Below are 25,342 nucleotides of genomic sequence, written 5' to 3'. Positions count from 1 at the left end.
TGAGTAGTTGGACAGTCCTCGCCGTGTGCTCCGCAGCGAGCTCCTTTGTCTTTGCTCGGATGAGCCAGTCGTCCAGGTAGGGGTAGACATGGATCCCCTCCAGGCGCAGCCGCGCCGCCACCGGTGCGAGGCACTTGGTGAACACCCTGGGTGCCGACCTCAATCCGAAGGGAAGGGCTCTGAACTGGTAGTGACGCCCTTGGACCACGAATCTGAGAAACTTTCGGTGTCCCTTTAGGATGGGAATATGGAAGTAGGCATCCTCCAAATCCAACGACGACAGGAAATCGCCCTCCTCCAGTTGACCCAGGACGTGCTGGAGGGTGACCATCCGGAACTTCTGTGCCTTGATGAATTTGTTCAGTCGTCGTAGGTCCAGGATGGGACGCCATCCTCCCGTCTTCTTCTTCACGAGGAAGTATCTTGAGTAAACTCCGGAGCCCCGAATCCTCTTTGGGACGAGCTCAATGGCGCCTTTCTTGAGCATCGCCTTTACCTCCAAGAGAAGTTGAGGGACGTGATGTTCCTTCCTGACCACGGGGGGGACACGCGGGCACTTCTTTAGAAACTCGAGCGCGTGACCCTGGGCCAGGGCGTCCAGCACCCAACGGTCGGTGGAGATGGACTCCCACACGCTGACGAAGCTCGCCAGCCGGCCTCCCACCGGGGTGCTTCGGTGGGGGCCCGACCCCACGGCCGGTTCAGTCCTGCTTCGACGGGGCTTTGCCGCCTTGTCCTCCTTGGCGACGACGGCGGGGTCCGCCCGACTTGCCTCGTCCCCTGTAGGCTTCCTGTAACGACAAACGGGCCGCTTGACGATAGGTGGAAAATCCGCCGCCGGAACCTTTGGAGGCACCCTGCTTGCCTCCGCCGCTCCGAAAGGGCGGCCGTCGTTGCTGGAGAACACCAAGAGCCCGGGCCGTCTCCGTGTCCGTCTTGATGGCTTGTAGGGAATCGTCCACTGTTTTCCCAAACAGGTTGCTCCCGTCGAACGGCATGTCCAAGACTCTGGTCTGCACGTGGACGGAAGTCAGTTGCCTTGAGCCATCCACGCCGTCTAAGGCACACGCCGTTGCCCAACTGGCGAAATCCAGTGTCAGCGATGTCCGTCGCTATCGTAATGGCGTGGTCCGACACCACTTCTCCTTCCTGCAAGATCTCTAGGGCCTCCGCCCTCTTGTCGTCTGGTAAGAAGTCCAGCAGGGGGCGATTTTGTACCACAACTCCCTGTCGTAGCGGGCTACGATAGCCAAGGCGTTGGCAGCCTTAATCGTCGTCGCTGCCGATGAGATGACTCTGCGTCCCATCGTGTCCAATTTCTTTCCCTCACCGTCCGGCGGGGAGGTTGACGTAGAGGCCGAGGCCCCCCCGCTTTCTTCCTGGCCGCCGCGGAGACGACCGAGTCCGGGGTCGGCTGTGCCCGAAGGCACAAGGGGGCCGCGTCCGGGACCCGGTACTTCTTCTCGTACCGATCCCTTCTCGCAGGCGTTGTGGATGGGTTCTTGAGGAGGGCGAGACCCTCATCCCAGATATCGTCCAGTAGAGGTACAGCGAGGACCGTCTTCCTCTTGGTCTCGCGCCGTTGATAAAGGAAACCTTACTTCTTCTTCTCTTCCGGGCAGAGCTGGAAAAGCTCGGATGCCCTGGCGATCATGGCATGAAAAGATCCAATCTCGTCGGGCGGGGAAGCCCGGGGAGGAGGTGACGACGGGAGATCCTCGTCGTAAACCTCGTCGTCTGTACCCGTCGCGGCCGTGTCCGTCCCCGTATCATCCCCACGGGTTGTGGACGGGGAGGAGGGCTGAGCAGGGCGCGATGGTTGAAAAGAAGGTGGAGGATGAATCCTTCTTCTCTTAGGAGGAGGGTTCCCAGAAGGGCCTGGCTCCGGGTCCCCCGACGGGAGCGGTTCCTCCGTTGGTGGTGACAGCAATCTCGTCCTTATCTCCGAGCATAAGGACTGCATAGCCAACAAAATGGCCGCCGAGTTGTCTTGTGGCACTGGTTGAGGGGATTCCGATGGGCGGTCAGGAGCCCCGTCGGCACCCTCGACGTTCTCGTCATCTCCTACATCGGGGTCCCTCCCGACGGGCTGGTCTTCTTCCACGCCAACGCTGTGGCTTAAGACTTCGATCAGCTCCTCCTCAGAGGTTGAGGCCGAATCCACGATGACCTCCTGCCCCCCCTTTTTCTTCTCTGTCGGAGGTTTCACGGGGGTCCTGTCGATGGGCATGAAAGAGGACTCCCTCCGCGGTGGCAGGGAGACTCTGGGCCCCGAGGTCGCAACCACTGGTGTAGCCTCCACAGGCTGAGCCAGGGCCACCGCAACTGTCTCGATAGAGGCCTTGGCCGGGTGGATCAAGGCTTTCACCACCTTAGGTGCGCTCACCGCCTTCTCCTTGGGGGGAGGGTCACCGTCTCGCTCCCCCTCCGATGGGGCCTTTCGAGCTCGACCGGGGTCTCTCCAGGAGCTTCGCAGGGTGCTCGGCCTTCCTCTTACCCGAGCCAGAGCGTTGGCTCGTGGTTGATGGCGCCGGGGAGGATGCGCCCTGCCTGGCACCCGTAGAGCCCAACCGTTCGGCGCTCCCGGTGCCAGCGGACTCGCGGTGCTTGGCCTTCTGTTAGACCCCTCGTCGCCGGGGTGCCCTCAAAGGTCTTAGAAGACCACTCGGACTTCTTCTTCTTCTTCTTCTCGCCTGACGGGCTCTTCCCTTCCAGCCAGTTGGCGAGACGCAGATGGTGGTCCTTCATGGTCCGCTCCGACATATTGCCGCAAAACGCACAGTCCTTCTCCACGTGCGTCTTGTCCTCATGCAGGCAGTAGAGGCAAAGGGAGTGTTCGTCCTCGTTAAAGACATTCTGAAGCTGGCATCCAGGGCCCTGAACAGCTTTCCGGGCGTCGAGCTTCCCTTCTCCTGGGCCATGATCTAGATGGGCCTGAGAAACTTCTGGAGTCCTCCAAAAGCGTGGCTCGACGAAATCTTCACCCTTGAGGGGCGTAGAAGAATCCGACACGGGTCCCCGTTGATCGGATAAAGAAACGGTGGAAGCTTGAGGCTCTTTTGACCGAAAAAGAGAAAATGTTCCTAAGAAAAAGCGCGAAAAAAGCACTAAAGCTCAAGAGCAATAGCACGAGGATCCCAACACTTGAACGTGCGGTAAAAATCTGAAGATGGCTGCCAAAGGCGGGGCTTAGGGAGATGGCAGTCATTGGCTGTGGTCAGTATGACGCAGAGATCAGTGATTGGTTACTACTACGAAAGACAGATCAGAAACAAAACTGATACTGATTTTTCTTTACCGAGGATTCCCAGCCTGACGACAGGGAATATTCATGAGCATGTGAATCCATGCCAGACCCCATGCTGGAGAAGTGTGTAATACGCCCTCCTATTGGAGAGGCATGGGAGGGTACCTGAAGCAGTTGGTCATTGTTTGGGAGGTGCAGCTCCACCTCTGGAAGTGGAGGACCTCCCCCAGCCAAGAGATCGATGCTGGCCCCTCTGGAAACCTTGCAAGGCTTGACCCCGATTGTTTCCCCAGGATGATCCCTGACTCCGGCCATAACCTGAACCCTGAGCTTTGACCTTGAAATCTACAAAAATTGCTTCCGCCTCTCTGGCCTGGTGGCTTATTAGTTAGCTGGCCTAGTGATTGGTTCCATGTGTTAAAATCGCTGCAAAAAATGGCTGTTTACACAAAACAATCATGGCAAAAAGGCTGTGTTTTTGCCACCGCAATCCATGTAAAGAATGCGGGGGACACCCCCGCAACCCTGAGACCCATTATGCCATTTAAGGCAAGCGGGGGGCACCACCGCTCCCCTTAAATGGTATAATGGGGTATACCTTTACCTGGTCAAACCACGGCATTTTTGCAGCGATTTTTTTGTAAAGGCGACATTTTTGCCACGATTTTATTACTGCACACCTAGTGATTTCAGAGATTCATACTCCTCCTTGGCAGATTTTAATGCATCCTCCACAGCCTTTCCAAACAGGACATTTGGTTCTACTGGCATGTTGAGGAGTGTTGCCTGTGTTTCAAGTTTGAACCCGGACTGGCAAAGTCATGCATGGCGTTTAATGAGGCTTCCCTCAGCAATGATCCTGCCTGCGTTATCTGCAGCATCTAGGTTGTTTTTTAAGATGCAGCTGTACACCGCCTTGCCATCCGCTACTGCTATGGCCAGTTGGGCTTTGAGGGGTTCTGGAGCTGAAGCTGTTACGGCTGCAACCTCATCCCATTTGTGGCAGTTGTAGCTTGCCAACAAAGTGGTGTTATTTGCAATCCTTGTTTGAAACGCTGCTGATTTGGCCACTTTCCGCCCCAGAGTGTACAGTTTTTTTACTTTCCTTATCTTTGGGCGCTTCCCATGAGGCTAAATGTGTTCCTGAACTCTTCCGAGTTGTGGTCACCACAAGCGAATCTGGTCTTAACTGCCCCCTGATGTACAGTGGGTCTGTGGATGCATGGCGGAACAGTTTTTTAATACGTGGGTTGACTGCCCACGTTTGGTAAGGGGTCTCCAGAGAAGGTTGTATCCTTCTTTGAATGGACTGAGAGATTGGTATAAATTGGGTGACAGCGTTCCGGTCCCCAAAAGGTCTTCCACAAAATCTTTATCTAGCTGAGTTTCTTGGGTCTGTATCTGAAAATGCTCAGCTGCCTTCATGAGCATATCATTATACAGTGGTTGATTGTCCACTGGTGAATCAGCCACTGGTGGGTCTAGGTTAACGGCAGAGGGTAAGTTGTACACATCCTCTTCATCCTCATCGTAGTACTGGTCTCCTCCCTCCTGTATTGTATCAATGTCCTCAGTGTCTGTATTTGGATCATATAGATCGATATGGACATGGTCTTGCTGAGGTGACATAAGAAGGGTGTCAGGACACAACCTCTTTGGCTGGGGCTGAGTGGAAGAAGCGGCTGTAGTAGGTGGTGTGGTTTGGAAATTTTGGACAGCCTGGGGATTTTTCTCAAAACAATCTGTCATGAACGTCATTCTCCTCATAACTCTATCAATATCCTCTGAAGTCCATTGAGAGGAACTTGGTATGGACAAAGGGTTCTGAGGTGTAGTTTGTCCCTGAGGTGTAGTCTTGTTCTTCAAGGCTGCTGCTATGGTGTCCTCCCACTGGGAAACAGTGTTTCTCCCCATGAGCTGTACTAGACTTCTCCCGTGAGAGTGATGGCTCTCTGAGGAGTGCTTCTTAGAATGTGCAGCTTTAAGGAGGCTTTCAGGGACATGCTTTTGCAACAAATGGGATAACTTGGAGCTTTTGGTGTCTTTGGCCGTTTTAGCCTTTTGGGCAAAGCGTCGAACTTCGGCGGTAGTGAGGCCTGATGCTGCGTCTTCCGACGTTCGGTGGATGGATTGGACACAGCGTCTGTAACGTCTCTTGACTTTGGGGTCCTGTCATGTGGCGATCGGGACCTCGAGTGCCCAGAGGACAGAGAACTGGTGACCTCCCCCCCTCGACGCCACGTGCGGGCATGTTGACGACTTTGCCATCGAATCACGGACCTTGGGTATGTGTTTAGTACGGGCTGTAGTGTAGAATGCTAATGCCGCCGGGTGTCATCCCCGTAACAGAGCGGCCAGCCTGTCTATTGGGGTCGGTGGCTTGCACGTGGGAATTTATAGTTTCCCCGTTGCCTTCGTCGGCCTGCATGGCGTGATAGGCCCAGCGTTTTGTCTTTCGGTCCTTGAGTGTTTTCGCCTTGAAGAGCTGACAAGCTCGACAATGCCCCTCGTCATGGTCGCGTGGAAGACAAAGGTTGCACACCAGGTGCTTGTCCTTCCAAGGGAACTTCTTATTACAACTCGGGCAGAATTTAAATGGAGTATTCTCCATTTTTGGATGGAATGGCAGCCAGGCGAGAATAGAGAGGGTAAAGGGGAATATGCATTCTCCTAGATCCCTAAGAAATTACCACCCCCACTCTCCCTACTGTCTGTGCCGAGGCCCGGTGCGGCCTTCCAAGGGCAAAGAGGTCAGTCGAATAGTTTAAGGTTTGTCCTCTTCACTGCGATTGAAGTTGTCGAAAGTCGGTGAACAAAAGGATAGAAAGAGTAAATTAACTCTAATTACAAAGTAATCAATGGCGTTAGCCGAAACAGGAACTCTGCAATTAAGCGCCTGTCTATGATGGCGGAAAAAAACAATCTGAGGGACCTTGATGCGTGAAGGACCATGGGTACAGTGGACGTCACACTAGGGATAGTATTACTGGCACGCCCTGTCGATATCCCTTTTCTAGTTTCGAAAACAACAACTGTAATACTATGCAGCTTCCACTAGATGTCGGCCTTTGCATAGCATGTGATCTAAGCAGATTCCACAAGCCTTCGAAATATATATCAGGGTGAGCAACCTGTTGGCTCTCCAGATGTTTTGGACAACGACTCATGATCTTTCTCCACATTGACTATGCTGGCTAGGGCCAATGGTAGTTGTAGTCCAAAACATCGGATATATGTGAATACTGCGATAAAACAAATCCTGAATCCCAAAATGTAGCATTTTCTGTTTTCTTTTCGCTCTTTTCGCACCTTTCAGCACATTTATAATTGGAGGATGTTAGGAAAGATTTCTCTTTACTGCACCTTTCCTTCCATTTTAATGGACCCACACACTTTTTGCTTGTATTTTTGATCCTGACCTGTACTTTTTCCAGTGCAGTGAAGCCTTAAGCTTCACTACACTGTCTTCTGCTCATCTGTTATGGGGGAAATGACATGTCCTTCAGGCTGTCACTACTGGGAAACATGGTTTCCCTTAGTCTTGTTACTTGGTTACTACTTTTAGTAACTTGTTATCACTTGTTATCTTACAATGCAGTACAATGGGGTACACTTTTGTTTTTGCCATAGATTAACACTCAGAGGATTTTTGATTACTCTAGGTGTGCTAAATGGACAAGATGGTGGTAGCAGTGACTTGTTACCTTTTTTTAGTGCTTTTCGTTTTAGCCTTACCGTGTTTGGCTACTAACTGTGGCTAGTGACAAAACATGGCCATGCCACAAGGCTTTTCGCTTGTCCTTTGTCCATCTTGTGTCTTAGCCTTCTTCCTGGCCTGTGAGGCCAGGAAAATCCTTACATGGGCTTCCAGTGCTTGGGAAAGCAGGGGCTTTTGGCGGGCTACAGGAGGGCTATCTGTGTTTGCTGGCAGGATGTGGGCTGGGACTGTCTGGTCCCAATCCACAAACTGGTTTCAGTGCGTCTGAGTGTTATGCATGAGTGTTCCCACCAGTAGTCCTGATTGTACCACTGCTGGGGTGTGTGTGGGGCTAGTTCTGCTATTGGCTACTGGGAGTTTCTGCTGTTACCTGGCTTTTGGGATAAGAAGAGGACCCTGCACCCACTCTAGAGAGATCCTGGAGACAACTGAAGGAACCAAGAATCCTGTTCAACTGTGAGACCCATGAGGAGACCGGAGAACCGTCTGAAGGAGGCCTGGCGACCAACTTCTGCTGCTGTCATGGAAGAGCCCTGTCTTGCCATAGATCTTCAGCAATCCTGAAAGGGCGCTGCGACCCGTGGAGTGGAGGTAACATCCATTCCTGACTTCTGCTCTGACCCTGTAAAGAAGAGCCTTCGGAAGTGCCTTGGGACTGCCCTGTGGCTGACTAGCTCTGAGTTTGGGCTCCCCTGCTGCTGACATCGTTATTCCACGTTGGGGCCTGGAACCTGTGGGATCCTCAGCTTGTCCTGCAAGATTTACCTCAACAAAATGTCAGAGTCCTAGCAACAAGGGGACCCGAGATAGGAGGGAAAGTCTGACCGCGAGGAGTGAGTCCCTTTGCGTCGCTGTGCTGTGGTGACCGCCGTCCAAAACAGCTCACCTGAGTCAGGCCCAGTCCTGAGAGGGGTCCTGCATCATGCTTTGCTGCATTCTGTCACTAAGAGTCCTTGCACCAACCACAGACACCGACCAGAGATCTGCTCGAACCTGCAACCCCTACAAATAAAGGACTGAGATTGACAGTGGAAAAAGCAACCTCGGACCTTCTTCCATTGACCTGCCAAATCCTGTGAAGAATCGGAGTACGGCGGCTAGTTACAGTGGTTCTTACCTTCCCCTAAACTCCCTTTAAAAGTGTTGCTAACTTTTCTAAAACTTTTACAACACTTTGGCTTTGCCACTGCTTGCTTGCGCAAGCCTTCCAAAAGTTGGGGACACTTTTGTTAGTTAGAATAACTTGTCCTCTAACCCTTGGAATAGTTCACTGGACACCAGAGACCCTACCTTCATTTTTTCCAGCGTAACAAACTGTGTCGGACTTTTCCTGAACCTTTGGGCATAAGGCCCCAGACAATTTAGGGAAGGACTTTTGAAGCTAGGGCTTATTCTCTGTGGACCTGTAGTGCATAAACAAATCTATACTTTCATTTACAGGAGTTTGATCTGTATTATGCCCTACTCTAGTGACTGTATATGTATTCTATTGTTAGTGTTTTGCGATACTTCTACCTGTTAGTAGGCATTTCTCATACTATTGTTTGGCCATAAATGAATAACTGTATTTTTATACATACTGTGTAAGTGTAATTTGTGACTCCCATTGTGTGTACTCATCGTTGACCCTTTAAAAACTCACCACCTCTTGAGACTTAGCCTAGACCTCTCATCACTGCTACCTTGAACTGGTTTGGCTACAGCTCACAGAGTTGTCCCTGTCACAGTATAGGTTGGCCTACTATACATCTGTCCCCAAGCCAGAGTATAGAAAATCAGTCCTAACAGAGGAGAGCCCCCACAGACCCTTCCATACGCCCCTTAAATTATAAATTACCCAAACCCGCCCCACATATAATTGCACTGAAGTGCGCAGTAGAATATTCGACACTTTGGTATTCAGGATTTTGGGCCGTGAAATTATGGGGCGATACCCAAAACACCGGGAGAGCCAAAGGTTGCAGACCCCTGAATATATGTTTATTTATTATGAACAAATTAAACAGTTAACTTAAAGGAAATGCTTAACTGCGTTGATGAACCGGAATGTGCAGATCTGCATCCTTCAAATCTACGGAGGCCTGGATGGATCAGTGGGAGAATTGCTGGTGGTGAGAAACAGAGGTGTTGACTGGCTTCAGATTCATCGCTGCCCTGAAATCCATCATCTGCTTCTGCCATCTGTACCAGAAACAGGACAGAATAGGTCCCTCAACCCTGCTCCAGTGCTGGCACCAATGCTATCAGCCTCTTGTTCAGTAGATTCTTGACGACCGCTTGCATAACCTGTTGCTTCAGAATGTTGCAGGAAAGAGTGCGCATGAATTCTATGGCATACCTCTAGGCTATGACCCAGAGAAACCATTTGCCCTTGATCTTCCACGCCAGATCTGTCTCACTGGCACAGAGCATCCACCAAGAGGATAGTCAGGACTTTTGGCCCTGGGCGGATGAAGTAGAAGAGATGGCCTGAGAGGTTTAGAGTTTATCAGCTGCAAGGGCCCCCTGGCCGTGACCCCTGCCTTGAAACTGACCCCTTGTTAGGAATACCTGACAATATGATGGTGATCTTCGGAATTCAATTAACCTTCATGGTGTTGAACACCTTGGGTTAATCTTATTGCAGTCCTCTGCCGATTTCTTCATCAGTTCTTCCATTTGGGACCCGAATTCCTTGTACCTCTTAAATCGCAGCTGGAGAACTAGGTTTTCCTGGGCCACACCTAACTTCCAATGCCTCATCCAAAGCCGACACAGACCTCCAATGATAAACCTATTGGTGCAGCTGATGCACTCAGTTCGATGATAACAATTGATAGTATTGCATTGCAAGTCCAGGTCTACAAGTAAAGCAGAGGGATCATCCTGATTCAGCAGTAATTGAGACACCTGCTTAAAGTCTCTCACGACGTAGGCTGCACATATTTTCTTCACCAGTGGCATCCCCGGAAGTAGCTTCCTCAGAGGGAACAGATGTTTGCAAAGTTACATTACATGTGTGAGAGTCTACTTTGGGTACTGGAGGAACCTCCATCTCTAAAACATCCATCTCAAACCATACCAGGGGATATCGCTGGACCACAAAGCTTGGAAGTACCCGGCAGCCATTGGGCCTGATCACGAGTTGGGTGGTAGCCCTTAAATGCATTTAAGGGTCCGTGCAATCTCGAGTCTGGTGCGTTTACCCCAGCTCAGAGCGAATGGTTAACACGCCAGAAAAATGCCAATTTTCGGTGCAATTACCGCCGGAAGTTTTACCACACGGTAATTGCACCGTAAATAGCGCCCATCCCGTGATCAGGGCGATAACGCAAATAAAGTTGGCCGGTATCCCATCCAGGATACTGCCCAACTCGTGATGAGGCCCATTGTCTTTCCATTCCTACAGAAGGAGAGTATGCACTGCCTTGTGCACAGGTAACCCCTCTAGTTCAATCTGTAATCGCCAAATAAATAGTCATCCTCAGGGTCTGTGGGCGAAGGTTTTGGTAAATGCAGCACCTCCCTGATGTGCCACAGTACCTCTCCCAGGTCTTAGCCCTGGAGGTATCTGGCACACCCACTGGACAGCAGCCAAGGGTTCCTGCTCCTTTAATGCAGATGCCACTGCAACAACAATTCGTCTCAGAAAACGATCTCCCATCATCCAAAAAAAATTAGTGGCTGTGCAGGCTGAGGAAGAGAATGAGGTGGGAGCTGTGGGAGAGGCTCAGCCACATGCAAATGCTTTTTCATTTGCAGGCACATGCAGGGGGTGTCCCGATCCATTTTGGATCTGAGCTGGCATAATGTTCCATGCTGACCTTGGTTGCCTGGCAACCCGAAACCTGTGCGACACAATTCTGCTCTGCCTTCCCCCATCCCTGATCCTAATCTGTGTCATATAAACAAGGAGGGCAGCGCAGCTGGCATGCCCCTCTCACGCCTCGGACACACATACTCCTGCGTCTCTCTAAATACTTACTGCTCGTTACCTGTGAAGTGGGGAGCCCAGCAGAATTGAAGGCAACGCATCATAGATCATTACAAATTAATAATAGTACTCATCTTGACCTGATGGAAAGGGTTGGAAAAGTCTTCTGATGGAAAGATGAAAAAACAGGTCGTTGAGGGTTTGGTGTGTCCTTTTGTATAGTCCCGTGGTAAAACAAAAAACATATGGAAAAGGGACTAAAGGATTAATCAGGTCACCATTTTCGAAGGGGGATGGGTAATGTGGAGGGTCTGTCACGAGGACACTTCCTCAGATAAGTGAGGACTGTGAATAGGAAGACAGACGAGGGAGTTAAAGCTCCAAGTTATTTAGCATCACTTTTTTGTGAAAGCATCTACTTTCTGGGCGTGTAATAAAACCATATGCGTCTGGTACAACATGTCTATCCTAATCCTAACTTTTGGTGGCCCTGTGGGATTGGCTGTAAAAAGTGTTAACCCCTTTCAATACTTCCAGGTGCTGAATGTAAAGTAGGGCGGGCAAATTAAGATTAATTCTACAATGGACTTTAGATATAGCAATTATTCCAACCGTTTCTTGAGTGGCTTTTTGGGGTACTGATCATGACGGTATAAATGTATGCTTTTATGCCCTAGGGTTCCCTTTTTCTTCCCACCAATGTTAAGAACGCATACCACGCCCTTACAGAAATCCTAACGTTGAAGGTGAATATGTATTAGAACGTTATGTGGAATGTTCACAGTGAAGAGGCAAATCAGCTTTTGTAGGAGGCAGTCATTGAGTCGTAATAATTAATTGCACACTTTACCAGCAACCACCCATCAGCCGTTTCTCATTTACGATGGGGCAACCTCACTTCTCTAGTAGGCAGGTAGTTCAAACTTCAGTATTTTTTAAAGAAATATGTATGGCTTGAAAAAAAGTCTCCCAAAATAAACGTTAAGTGTATTTCTAACAGACGATTTGCGCATCCCCTTACTAGTAAAATCATACTGCTCCCATAAGTCTAACGAATTTGCCTGCATAGTGGAGCAATGCTCGGAGGTAGGAACTGGAAATAAAACGAGATCATTTCATGTTCAAACACTGGCTGTAAATAATGCCAATACATGCTTTGACACGCTGAACACCGAAACTCCCCACACTCTGAGGAGATTAATGATAAAGTTCGAAATTTAAATGGGTAATCAGAGCGCTGTATCATAACGTGTTAAATAAATGGACAAACAACCATGCTGCTGCCTAAGTATAAGCGGCGTAGTGCCCGCGTGTATACTACCTAAACCAGGCACATCATTGCAACAGAAAATAGGGAGTAAAATCCTCCCACAAAAAAAAAAAAACGAAACCACAGACATGCAGGAGCCTGACTTCTGTTCTTATCAGTTTTACCGGCAGAGCAATGCCAGAGGGAGGAGCACGGGTATTGTTACTGCCTGATCTGAATCTGAGCTTTAAGGTGACATTGTATTGTTTAATCCGCATGAAAAACGAAATACAAAGAAATATGAATAACAACAAGTTATCGGTTTCGAGTAAAATAAAGTTGTACTCGCCTACAAAATACCACCATTGACAAAAATGAATTACTTTTGTACTCGCTAGAAAGTACTTTACTCCCAACTTACAAATCAAGGGTAAAAAAACTCCTACTTCAAAGTGTCGAGCTCTGGTAAATTGATCATTTACTTTCTTGGCTGCGCTTTTGAAATAAAGGGCGTACAGAACTACACCACTAAAAAGGAAATTGCTTACCTGAGACGGCGCTTCTGCATTTGCACCACAGACACATACCTTAAAACCAATTCACAACATAACAGCGCTTACATCGACAAAGCCCATGCTTAACATAACTGGTGTATCTGCAGTAATACGTCAAACATTGTTTAACCACTAGCCACCTCTATGCTGCATTACGATGCACATGTGCTAAATTTAAATTTCTAATTTCTGTAACTTGAGGTATAATTTTAAAACCATTTAAGTGAACTTTACAGTGTTTAAGAAAACAAATGTGGCGTTCAATTCAATGAAATGGATATCTCAAACCCTCCTCACCCATTTACCTTGAAGGTGACAAGGAACATCGTATTCAATTTCATCATGTCTTGAAGGACTGAGAAACAGGGTACCATCCACCAATGGAAACTGCTCAAACACTGGGAGCACCCGGTGGCAGAGTGCACAGTTTACAACATTCCTGCGGCTGGCGCTAAGTGCTGAAAGAATAAATTTGCGGAGGTCCTCCCCCTGCCCCAACTGGGCATCATCTTCCATTCGAACATGGAAAGTGTTCAGTTTATGCCGTGGTATATGGGCAAGTAGCTCCGAAAGGTCAAGCCTTCTTAGGAACTGGACTGGGGCAGTCAAGTGTCCGGGCCTATGCACCTGTAAACTAGAAGTTGCATACTCATAATGGGCATTCCTAAGCATTGCACCAGTAGCCATATTCTTCTTGTGTGGTTCCAAATGAATGGCGTTCTTTAAAAACTCTCCTAAGTAGCGTGAGCTACGTGGGCCGCTAAAATGGGACGGCGAAAGAATGGAGTAGCCAGAAGGAGGAGACTGACCAGGAGAACCACAAGGAGAGCGTAGACTATAGCCACCACTTGCTGTGCCCTTTTCCTGAGAATTTTGCCTATCGATTGAGTGCTTTCGCTGGGGGTCATAGCCTAAACTTTTCTGTGGTTTAGCTGCAGCTCGACACTTTTTAACATCGTCTAGCGACTCTAACCCAGATCGGCCAGTGGGCTTCTCTGAAGGAGTTTTTTTCTTCTTCTCATCATGCATTCGTTTCACCTGGTACCAGTCTGTGTCTTTCTTTAAATGACCCTGCCCACATCGGCAAGAACAGAAACGGAAAGCAAGATCATATCCCTTCTTCGTCCACATGTTCTGACGACACTGTTTTTCATTCCAGCTGCGGGCTCGGCCGATGCAGTTAAACTGGACCAGGATGCTGCTCTCCCACTCATAGAAGCATTGCAGGTGCATCCATGTGCTGTAGGGACAGTGCTCATTGTTGCACACCACTTTTTGGTAATCGTCTTTCTCCAGATCCACAGACCTTCCAAAGCTACAGATCAATGGGGTGGCACATGGAGCATCTGCAAACAAAACAAAAAAACATTTAATTTACAATGGAATTTTACAGCATTAACTCCTATAGTGACATGCCTTTTCTTCAGTACATTGTTTTCAGTAGGCAGTTTTCATGGTCTTTGTCTAACAGTGTATACATTTCCTAGCAAAGACCTGTCAGAAACTGGTTGAACCCATGCAGCAAAGACAGCTAAAAAATTACTTCAATAATATAGATATAGTACCCCGTTTCATACAAACGTCACTCTTAGTAATGTACATAAGATTATGATGTTTAATGGCAAACGCAAACAATTATTTTTCCAGTGCATTTCGATAATGATATCCATATTCAGGGACACATCTGCATATCATGCTGTACACAAAGTAGAAAGAGAAATAATAAAATTAAGAATTACACACATGAATCTTTTTCAGGGGATAGTGATATATACATATAGCAGATTACTCCAATATATAACTGTCTTGTCTGTGTACATGCCCAAAACAAAAAGCTGCAAAGAGCAATACTGTCAGACTGAACAAGAAATCTACAAAAAAGTTAATCTGTAGCAAGAGTATCATGTAAAAAATAACTCCCAAACCATCATAAATGTATCTGTCTGAGGTGAACACTTCAGATTAAGTTAGTGCCTGTAAAACAATATGTATGGATCAGTGTCTGCCTGCAGAATATGTCCTAAAGCATCAAAAAAGTTAAAAATAAACTCCCCAGATAATATCTACCAGTTCCAAACGGATGTGATGTGGACAGTCGCTAACTTGTTCTGGTGTGTAAGGTTGCATGCAGGTAAAATTTTATTTAACAATGCTGAATGCATGCACTTTCATGTCATCAGCATGATGAGGTAACTGTGCTCGGCCACCACACAAGCAGAAATTACATTATAACATCAAAAGATGTATCTGTAGTTCTGAAAATACTTTCAAATTGATTCAAAAAAATGTCATTAGATTAAAAATATACAAATCAGTGTAATTCTAATCCACATAAATGTGTGATAAATATTGGATTATTCCTATGTTAAAGAGTGTTACATAAATTGGATTAATGAGGATGGATCTAAAAATTTACTATAAAATGGATAATGAAAACATTAATAAAAAGGCGTTTCCAAATTCATCTCAATTTCCATACAAAAGAATCAAGAAAAAACAGCAACCCATTGTTTAATAAAGATAGCTATGAGTGCATGTTAATCAAGAGTGTAAATGATTAATTATTTGTGCCACAAATTCATAGATGCATTCCGTGTGGGGGGTCTGACAGGTTGTAATTGATAACACAAACATCTTATGGTGTTAGTTGTAATGAAGCACACAGTTATGGACACCGGGATTTGTATGGAAAGTTGCATAATTAATGTTGAAAGCAAAATTCACAAATTATAACAAACACATAAAATCAATAAGCCAAACCATAATATTTTTCTAATGCATAGTGTTAGTTTACGGTTTCCAACAGACACTTTGTATCAATGAATCATAGCATATTCGTTTAGTGTATGATGTTAATTCAATATAACATTAAAAAAATCAATCAAAAAAACATGATGTGCCTCTTCTTCTATGAGATATAACTGCCAAAAAGTAAAGAATAGGTCTTAATGTATTGCATTGGATCTCTCTGAATGTTCATCATTTGGAGAGAAGTGTTGAGCTTGCATTCTTCATTCATTCCTCCAGGTATTACTGCGCCATGACTGTCGATCCAGAAGGCTTCCCTCTGGTCAAGGTGGTGTGCGATGTTGAAATTCTCTTGCCCCGTAGTATAACTTCCAGAATCTGAAACTTGATCCGTCATAGCGGATGGTTATATTCCAGGAAATGTCTCGCTACCCACGATTTCAGGTTTTTGGTGCGTATATTGAACCAGTGTTCATTGCAAAGCACTTTAGCCTTGCTCTTTCATTTTCTGATATAATACTGTCAAGAAGGGCATCTTACACAATAAATGATGTTATAACTCTCACATCTGGCAAAAACTCTTTTTTTACAGAATGTGGATGATATACAATTCCCTTTGTCACATTATTGCAATTACTACACTGCAAACATGGCAAAGTATCTGTATTCTCAGAACTACGCTTACATCTTTTAACGTTATAATGTACTGTACTTGTGTGGTGCCCGAGTACGGTGACAACATTGTTAAATAACAGAAATGAATCTGTTTGCATCCTCACAAAACAACACAAGTTAGCGACTTCGACATCACATCCAGTTAGATCTGGGACACATTATCTGGAGTGTGTTTTTTTAAAACATTTTGATCCTTTATGGCATACTCTAGAAGTAGACATTGATCCATACATATTGCCTTACAGGCACTAACTTATCCAGAGGTGTTGACTTCAGCCAGAGGATGTTATGAAGATTTGGAAGGTATTTTATGCATGATATTTTTGCTACTTTATTGTAGTGTTTGTTCTGAATCACCATATTGCTCTTTGCAGCTTTTTGTTTTGGGCATGTACACCGACAATACAAGTACATCTTTGGGTAATTTGCTATAAGCATATATCACTGTCCCCAGTTAAAGATTCAAGTGCGTAACTGTTTATTTGATGTTCTTCTCTTTTCACTTTTTGTACACTACAATACACATATATGCCCCTGAAGATGGATACCATTATCCAAAATGCATCAGATAAATAATAGTTTGACATTAAAATATCATTATTAGTAAGCATAATTTTTGTATGAAACAGGAGATACCTATATCTATATTATTGATAACATTTTTCAGTGGTCTTTGTAGCATAGTTTCAACCAGTTCGTGGCAGGTCAGGAAAGTTATGCATTTATTATGCTCTCCTATTGTCGGGGGGAAGGGTTCAAATATATTGTGAAAGTTGCATAAGTACTGCCCACTGTCGTTCATTTCATTTCTTACAGGGGACCATTCAGAGGTTCTACCAAAAAAAAAAAAAAAACTCATGCAACTACTCACTTCATTTGAACATTTTCCTCTTGCATTTCTGTTCCAAACTATGACTAGATGAAGTATTTATAAAAGATGTAACATTTATAGTAGTTGACATCTTTTAATATACCAATGATCATAAAAGACATGACTTATTTAGGCAATTCATCATTCATGTAATATTGTAGTCCGATTCTCCAAATACGTGAAGGTTCAAGGCTCATGAAAGCTAATAAGTACTCTGCTTTGACATGCACGGCAATAGCAGAGCTTTCCACATATAATGTGAAATCACAATTGTTGCTGATCTAAACTTCCTGATAGAATCCCACCTACAAAGCTTCACTCCCAATCTGGCTAAATGTAATTTCATAGTCCAACACTAACCAGATATTCTCAATATTGTGGACGAGAAGGGGTCCAAGCAGTCAAAGAAAGGGAGGCAAGATGACTCCGGAAGCGCTGAAGCTAAGTAGCTCATTGCATGAGCTCCCGATGGGTCTGGGACAGGGAGTCATGCAGTTTGGCATCTGTAGCCCGCGGGAATGTAGTTGGAATATAAAAGGTGTCTGACTTGCAAATATGCCACAAGGGAACGTCTGAGGCATGAGAAAATAGCAAACACACGATTAAGGAAGCAGCGTGAAAAGGTGTTAAGGGGAAGTGCTCTCAAAAATGTTAACTTTTATAAATATTAACCATAATAAAAAATCAACATTGACTTAAAAAAAAAGTTCCTATGAAAAATTAGATGCAAATGTGCCTCCAAGTTCTGCTGTTACAGGACTTGGAGGCATCCATTTTGTATTCAGAAACATTATCATATGTTTCTTTAATTCAAAGCTCTCACAGCAGTAATCAAGTAGGAGCCCCCTACTGGGAGCTTGACCTTTTGACTGTCAGAGAGCAGAGAATTAAAACACACGTTCACAGGAGAGGCAGTCCGATAAATGTCTATCCCAATACAGCAAAACAAACACTTTACAGCAAAATCAGTTTTTTGAATTAGGATGGCATTCGTAGGACTGTCAGCCCTATGAATATGTGAATGAGGCAAACGCGTCCTGCTTACTTAACAGGGTGTGTTTGCCTTGTTCTTGGAAAATGACTCTTGTGGTCCAGTGCTGAAAGGTTAGCCCTTTCAACCACACAACCAGAGTTCGACTCCAACCCACGTCGCGTGGTTGAAGGGGCCAGCTCTTCATCACTGGACCACAGGACTCCCAGGTAATCGCAGTGCTCTTTGCCTTGTTGTTGTACAGAACGGCAAAGAGCACTGTGAAAGCAGCTAAGGAAATAGACTGCACGAGTTCCTAAAGGACTCATGTGGTCTAGTTCCTTAGCTGCTTTCACAGTGCTCTTTGCCATGCTCTACAACACGGCAAATAGCACTGTGACTGCCATTTCACAGCAAGAAAGATTGAAAGTTGTCAAAATGTTAGACTATGGCAAGTACCCCCGAAGAAACAAATTCTCTCAGACCATAGCTTGGGCATGCAGCTACCCATCTGATGGGCTCTGACAGGAGGGGTCAATCCATGTTTCAGCACCAACATCAGCACCAAAAAGGAGGAGACTCATGAACGTCTGTCCTGATCATGTAAAATCCCTACAGGAAAGCTTTGCGGAGAAACTAAACAGAGACAATAGGTAAAGGCCAAAGTGACTAATCTAAACAGCAGGACTTTTGAAATTGAGACATGGATTCCATTGGAAAAGGATAATATAGCAATACTGGAGGCATGTGTAGGATCAGTTGAGGGGCAACTCAAATCGACAAATGCAAAACCACAGTATTTAGTTAACATTGAAGGAGATCTAATGCACTTGCTTGAGGAATACACAGAAATGTTTTGCATGTAATAAGCGCAACCAGCAGAAGTATGTTGACCCATATTCATCTGAAACCTTAAAAACACAGTCATGGTTTTTTCAGAATTTCAAGGTTCAAAAACAATATCAGCTAAGGGAAGGAGAAAATACCATTTGCGAGTAAGGAAGGATTTGCTTTTGAAATGTAGAATGATCAGAGCTGCAAGCTACCCTACTAAGGCAGGCGTTAATAAAATAGGATGCTAGAGCTCTGAAGAAAATATGTAAAATCATTTAACACACCCAACACAACTGGGTTCTGTGGCAAGGATTGTTCCATTTCTTCATGGACCAGTAGGAGTCAGAGAAATCCTTAAGTAAAATTGTTAAAACTGCAAGAGAAAATAAGAAAGAGGTGAGAACGTGAAGGGGGAGGTAGGAGGAAGTGAAAGGGATTGCTCAGGGCAAGGTAGAAATCAGAAGGGAGGTAATCCATATTCTCAACTCTGCACAATATAATGTTGCAATAACAGTGGAGCTCATTTGATACAAATGAGTAATTCTGCGGAGAAAAGCAGTTGTGTTGGCATACAAATAGGCTGCTCGCCGCCGCCGCCACATTTTTGGCATTCGCATGCCAGAATGCACACAGCCTGCCATGCTTGTGTACAATTAATCACTATTGTGTCTGCCTGGTTTAAGCTGGTGCATAAAAGAGGCAGACTCCATAGAGATCTCAAGCATTTGCGTCAGCATTGTTAAGTGACTTCAATTCAGTACTCCAACTAAGTCAGTGCCTAGTCTGGGATGCCCAATGAAAGCCCTTATTTATATATTTTTATGACTAGTTCATGAATCTGGATGATAAACCCTTGTATAACGACCCTCTCTTTGAATCCCCCTGACCTCACTGAGCCAAGAAGTAGGTTTGTTTTGCAAATTAAAAGGATTTATTTTACAAATTAAACAATATATATATATATATCACGCTTTTATAAATAATTAATATTTGATAGCACTCTTATGAATATGACAGTGATCAACAATGGATAATATTACATTAGCACACTTTTTTACTTACTTAGGAGTTGGTAGAGAAAGGATAAGGTAGCTGAGAATACTTTTATGGTTTCAAGGAAATGCAATGATGGAAAAGAATGCAGCACAGAAATAACTGAGATGGTTTCCACAAGAGATAATATAATCACTTTTCCCCTTGTGGCAATTCACTCCCCCCCTATGCAATATAAGGAGATGGAAGGAGAGCACACAATTTTCAGGAATACAATCAAATGCAATACCAATTCAGTTCCCCCCTAGCAAGCTTAGAGCAACAGGGATGATTTTAAAACACAGGCAAAAATACTTAAATGTGATTTGCAAAGAAGTGTAAATATGCTCAAAATGATTTTAATTCCCTACAGGAGATTCAGGGTAGGTGATAGCTACTTAAGATTGGTTCAGGTCAACACTGTCAGTGATTCATGAGGGTTTATCAGGTTGAAAACGGATTTCAGCAGTTGTCAGCAAAAGACAGCGATTTTGACAGGTGGAGGAATTTGATTCAAATTGCAATTCGCTGCACTTTTTCCGAGTGCGTAAAGCGCGATTACGGAAAAACTATAAGGAGTAGAAAGAAAGTTTTTGGCTTGTTGGAAAGCTGAGGATCTTAGCTTTAAAATGAAAGTTAAATCTCGTTCCTAGCAAAAGATACGGACGATTTTGTGGAGGTAGATTTCAGAAATGAAATAATGATTCAGAATGGCAATTGACACTTTCACAGGTTTGAAATCACAGAATGGACACATGATTTCTATGCAGTTCTAAATAGGTGGAACGGGTTTTAATTAGATTATTTTAAACTAAGAGATTGGTTTGCACAGTTCTGTCTGGATACCTACTCCTAATTTTGGAAGGAATGGGCCTCGTCACAGATCTGGTCAACAGGTTTAGCTGCGGTTCTCTCTGCTCTGCTGGTCTGGATCTCTGGTTCTGGCAAAAGTTCTGGCACTGCACAGCAGTCTGGTCTGGGTCTGGTCTTCTATCGGCACTGCACGGCGGTCTGGATACAGCTCTGCTTTCTGGGTTCTGGCACAGGGTTCTAGCCAATATCAAACAGCTCGCCCGGCTGTTGAATAGTTTGGTTAGGTTGCTGGATTCTGAGGCCTCTGAAGGATTCAGCTTGTGGACTAAGCCTCTCTGCTACAAGTTCTGAAGTCTGGATTCTAAGTTCTGGTCTCTGGAGTCTGGTTTTGAAGTCGTCCGGCAAAGTTCTTCGCAAGAAAGAGGAAAGAGCAATCCCTACCTGGGGCTCAGTGGGTCTTTTTATGTCTTTTGAAAGTGGCTGGGAAGGCTGACTTTCTATGCCCAACCCTCTGAGGATCCTGATAGGCTATAGGATTCTCTGTCGCCTGAGTGGGGAACTGAATTGTGAGTCATCCGGCATCCTTTTTATGGCATACAGAAAGAACACTCCCCTTGTCACTTTGCACACAAATCTATTTTTGACTTAAATGCATATTTATCTATGTACAATTTTTCTAATATTATATGTCCAGTTAACATATTTTCTGTAGCACCAAACCATCCGATCCCTGTCTTTGTAAGATGTTGGGCCTCATTACGAGTCCGGCGGTAACCGCGGCAGTAAAACCGCCTGGTTACCGCCAGACTCGTATTACCATTCCGCCTCTGTGATTCCCGGAATGACCGGGGCATTACAACCCCGGTTTTCCAGGAATCACGGAGGCGGAATGGTGTTAATCCCCATTCCCATCGAGTCCTATGGGACTCGATGGGAATGGGGATCATGGAAACACCGGCAGCATCTCGTAATGCTGCCGGTGTTTCCTCGTCCGCCTGCAGGTGGGCAGTGTTAAACCCGCCAGGTCAGACCTGGCGGGAACATCACCTCCCGCCTGCAGGAGTTGTGATCGCCCGGCATGGAAACAACGGTGGCGGCGGGTTTACCACCACCGTTGTTTCCATACCGGGCGATTTGTAATGAGGCCCGTTGTGTCCACTTCTGACAGAATTCTGCCCTTTTCATCCAGAACACAACCTCTAAACTTTTCCACAATTTACACAAATGTGCGCAAGGAATATGGGCATCAGATGATGAAGTGTCAGATTTTTAACATACATACATTTGGAGTAATACCCTATTTTCCGCTACTACCCCCCAGAACATACCACAGAGCCCTAACACCTCTTAAAATGTGCACAGAAAAAATCACAGGAATCATAATATTATTGATATAATTTTGACAAATATGTACTATGAATTATCCATCTTTCTAAAATTATGCTCTGGCCCAGAGGGGTGTGGTTTCCCAAAGGACATGGGGGAATTTCTGGTTTGTCCACTTCCTCCAAGCTCAGCTGGCTCACAGAGGCAGTGCCCCTCCCATTTCCTTCCAAGAGGAAGCCATTTACGAACCCCTGATTTAGAAATTGCTTGGAGCAAAGGGAAGTTCATTGTTCTGTTTTCCTGCAGTCCATGGTGCCCCTCCCTTGATTCAATCAGAGAGGTGTGAACTCCTTTTGGTGGGGCAGCAGAAGGGAGGCCAGGCCTGTGAATACAGTTGCTGGGCAAGTTTCAACTCCTGTCGGGGGTAGTTGCCGGGCAGAATTCAGTCCCTTTAAGCCAGACTGCAGCCAAAGGTCACTTTTGTTCCCATTTTTCTTCATTCAAATCAAACTTACAATTTTGACACATGCAGGTAAAACGCTGATTCCAAGTTCAAAACCATGACATTTAAGCAGTTGCAACCTATGTGACACTCAAAAGTAGGTCACTCATTTATTTTAAACATTTCGATTTTAGTGGCTTTAAATCCCATTTCACTTAAGCTGCTGACATCCACAGCCCAGCCAGTTTTGTTATGAACATTATTTTAGGCTCTTCATCTTTCCAAATTTTGTATGCACACAAGACTTCATTCTACCAGACGTCTGCTGGTGTTCAGTAAGATTTTTGAATATCTTACAATGGTTGAAATATGCATTTTGAGCTTGCATTTCAGAGAAACAAAGGTGATTTCAAAGCGCTTTTTGAGCTAACAGGCACTGCTGTTTTTCCTTTGGCACCACGTTTCACTCATGGCGCTTCTGGCCCATCACGCTCGCCACGCTGTGGCTTGAGCTTGCCCACAGATATCTAGACCTGGGGCATTTAGCCAGAAGCGCATGGGAACACATTGTGATGGGAAGAGGAAAAATGTAATATCATCTACCATATCTGCGATCAAAGGGGAGTTATACTGATTTATAAAGATAGTATTATCAAAAAAGTGAACAAATCTGGAAAGTGGGTGATAGCCGCTATGGAAATTAGGATTCTTACTTTTGCATGTAACACCTTTACAAATTCCAGCAGAATTATTAATGCAGGAAATGTTGTCTGTCGACACTTATTTGACAGAGGGCAATTTCAATTGTATAGTAAAGAATAGATTGCATTGGTGTAATCCACAACATTAGGAAATCAAAACAGTTTGGTTGTATGAAAAGTCAGGTGGAAGATTTTGGCGATCTACATATAGCACATGTATATAGAAGTGTGAAACCTTATCCATACTGGTCAAAGACATGTAACAAGATCTTAGATTTTTTAGGGCCTCAAAATCTGGACTATGTCAACAGAAATAGTTTAATCAATATTTGCTCATCAATCAGATTTGGGCACTATGCATTAGCACAAGCCATGGAGGCTGGATTACTCATATTAGTGGATCACATTTTTCTGAACAATACAAATGGCAAAATAATGGAATACATCCAAATAAAAATAATATGGGAAGCTTTTAAATCAAATATGTGGGGTTTAATGATCTCTCATCCAGCAAACCTAATATACCATTGGCTCAGAAAGCAATCCTTCGATGCAGAAATCCTAGGTTCAAGGAGAGTGAAGAAAGTTTAAATGAGATAGCTGAAAATGTACACAATTGATAAACATTTTGTGACTATCTACAGAACACATATGAAGGGGAAAGGAGTGGGTGATTACTAGCCTTGCGGTAAAGAACCAATTAGCCTAGAACACAATGTCCATCCATTCAGAATAATTTCTGGTTAAGTGTTAACAGTCCCATCAGAAGTAAGTCTACTTTTCTTGGAGGTTTATCAATATTCATATGCAGAAACATAGGTAAATTATGCCATAATAGAGAAGGTCTTAGAGTATACACTTCACAGAGTTAACAGAAAGAAAATGTACTTAGTGCAAGATATTCCAGAGAGATCAAGAAGGCATTAGATTAATGCTAGTGTCGTGTGTCTTAGTAAGAAAATGGTGTTTAGCAATTGCACTAATAAGATCATTTTCACATTACCCCATACATCCTGAATACACACTATTCCCGCCTCTAGCCAAGTTCTCCCAGAAGATTTTCATTCCATCTACTCGGATTTCAGTATTGTCGCAGAGAGGCGCCAAGGCTTGAGGGTGAATAACAATTTAGTATTGCTTGCATGCATTCTGATGGCATATATTGTGAAAATGATGGAGCCAAGAAAAGTGATGCAAAATTGTACCATTGCCAATTGTTTCCTAACCAGTATTTGGCACTCTAATTGCACCAAGCCCAAAATATCTTGATGGGGTTGCTGCAGCCAAGTTGTAAGAGTTGGAAACCCTGTAAAATCGGGGAAGTAGAGCCCGTCATTCAAGGATAGGGTTTTCATTTCATCCACGGATATCTTACATTTGCTTGAGGAGTTGTTCCACACAAAGCCCAAGAATATCTTTTCAAATGTCTTGCAGGCAGAGCTCGATCATGGCAGGCAAACTAATCTAGACATCGGCAGGAGCCTATTTTTAATTTGGCTAATAGTTGGCGCTAAGACACCACCTTTAATCCAAAACTATTGCATTAACATACAGCTAGGGAGAAATGGCACATGAGGAGGGACACAAAGCTTGAAGGCGTTGTTTGGTTATTTACCCACTTATTGACAGTCCATGGCCATACTAATCCCGACGGCCATTCCCACCCACTTCCTGGCCATCCCTGCACAAAACCCATACTCCTGGGATCTCTTTGAAGTACCTTTATCAAGTCTAACCATCAAACGGTGTGCTCGATTTGTCTGCTACTGTTTTGTCAAAAGAATTCTTCTGAGTGTTAATAACTTAATTTGAACTGTAAATGCGCTACTGGTGTAATAAAACAAGCATTGATAAAATCAACAGTTTTGGCTTGTGTATAAGTACTAGGCATTTGCAAGGCACTGCTTTTATATACCCAGGTACTATCGATGGCCAGTTAATACCACTATGGCAATTCCTGAAAAATGTATTTCCTATGCTTACACAAAAGCCAAAACTGTTGGCATTGCCAATGCTTCTTCTCCTTTCTTACTGGATAGCCTGAGAATATTCCATGGTGCTCAAAGAGAGAACCCGAGGTCTCTGGTGAGGTGTTCACCACCAGCATATCACCTGCAAGGAAGAGACATTTTGTTACCATGGAATAGAGGAACATTTGGTCCTAGAGCAAAGTCGAAGACCAGAGGGGTGAGGGCATATATGTTTTGCGCACCTTTATTCAGTCTGACTATACTGGATTGCAGGCTGTT

The 25,342-nt window shown here is 45.0% G+C and overlaps 1 protein-coding gene across 2 annotated transcripts in view; it reads right to left on the bottom strand.

The window, feature by feature from the left end:
• The window catches only part of HECA (hdc homolog, cell cycle regulator), a 437,124-nt gene that overhangs the window by 239,506 nt on the left and 172,276 nt on the right, over positions 1-25,342 (bottom strand). For both annotated transcript variants that reach the window (XM_069608112.1, XM_069608113.1), the window contains exon 2: positions 12,987-14,027. In XM_069608112.1, coding sequence (XP_069464213.1) covers positions 12,987-14,027 — 1,041 coding nt within the window. The remainder of the gene's footprint in view (positions 1-12,986; positions 14,028-25,342) is intronic.

Source organism: Ambystoma mexicanum, chromosome 4q (assembly GCF_040938575.1).
Source record: "Ambystoma mexicanum isolate Mex_15411 chromosome 4q, UKY_AmexF1_1, whole genome shotgun sequence".
NCBI classification, from domain to species: Eukaryota; Metazoa; Chordata; class Amphibia; order Caudata; family Ambystomatidae; genus Ambystoma; species Ambystoma mexicanum.
The sequence above is the reverse complement of the archived record's forward strand: the minus strand, read 5'-3'. Positions and strand labels throughout refer to the sequence as shown.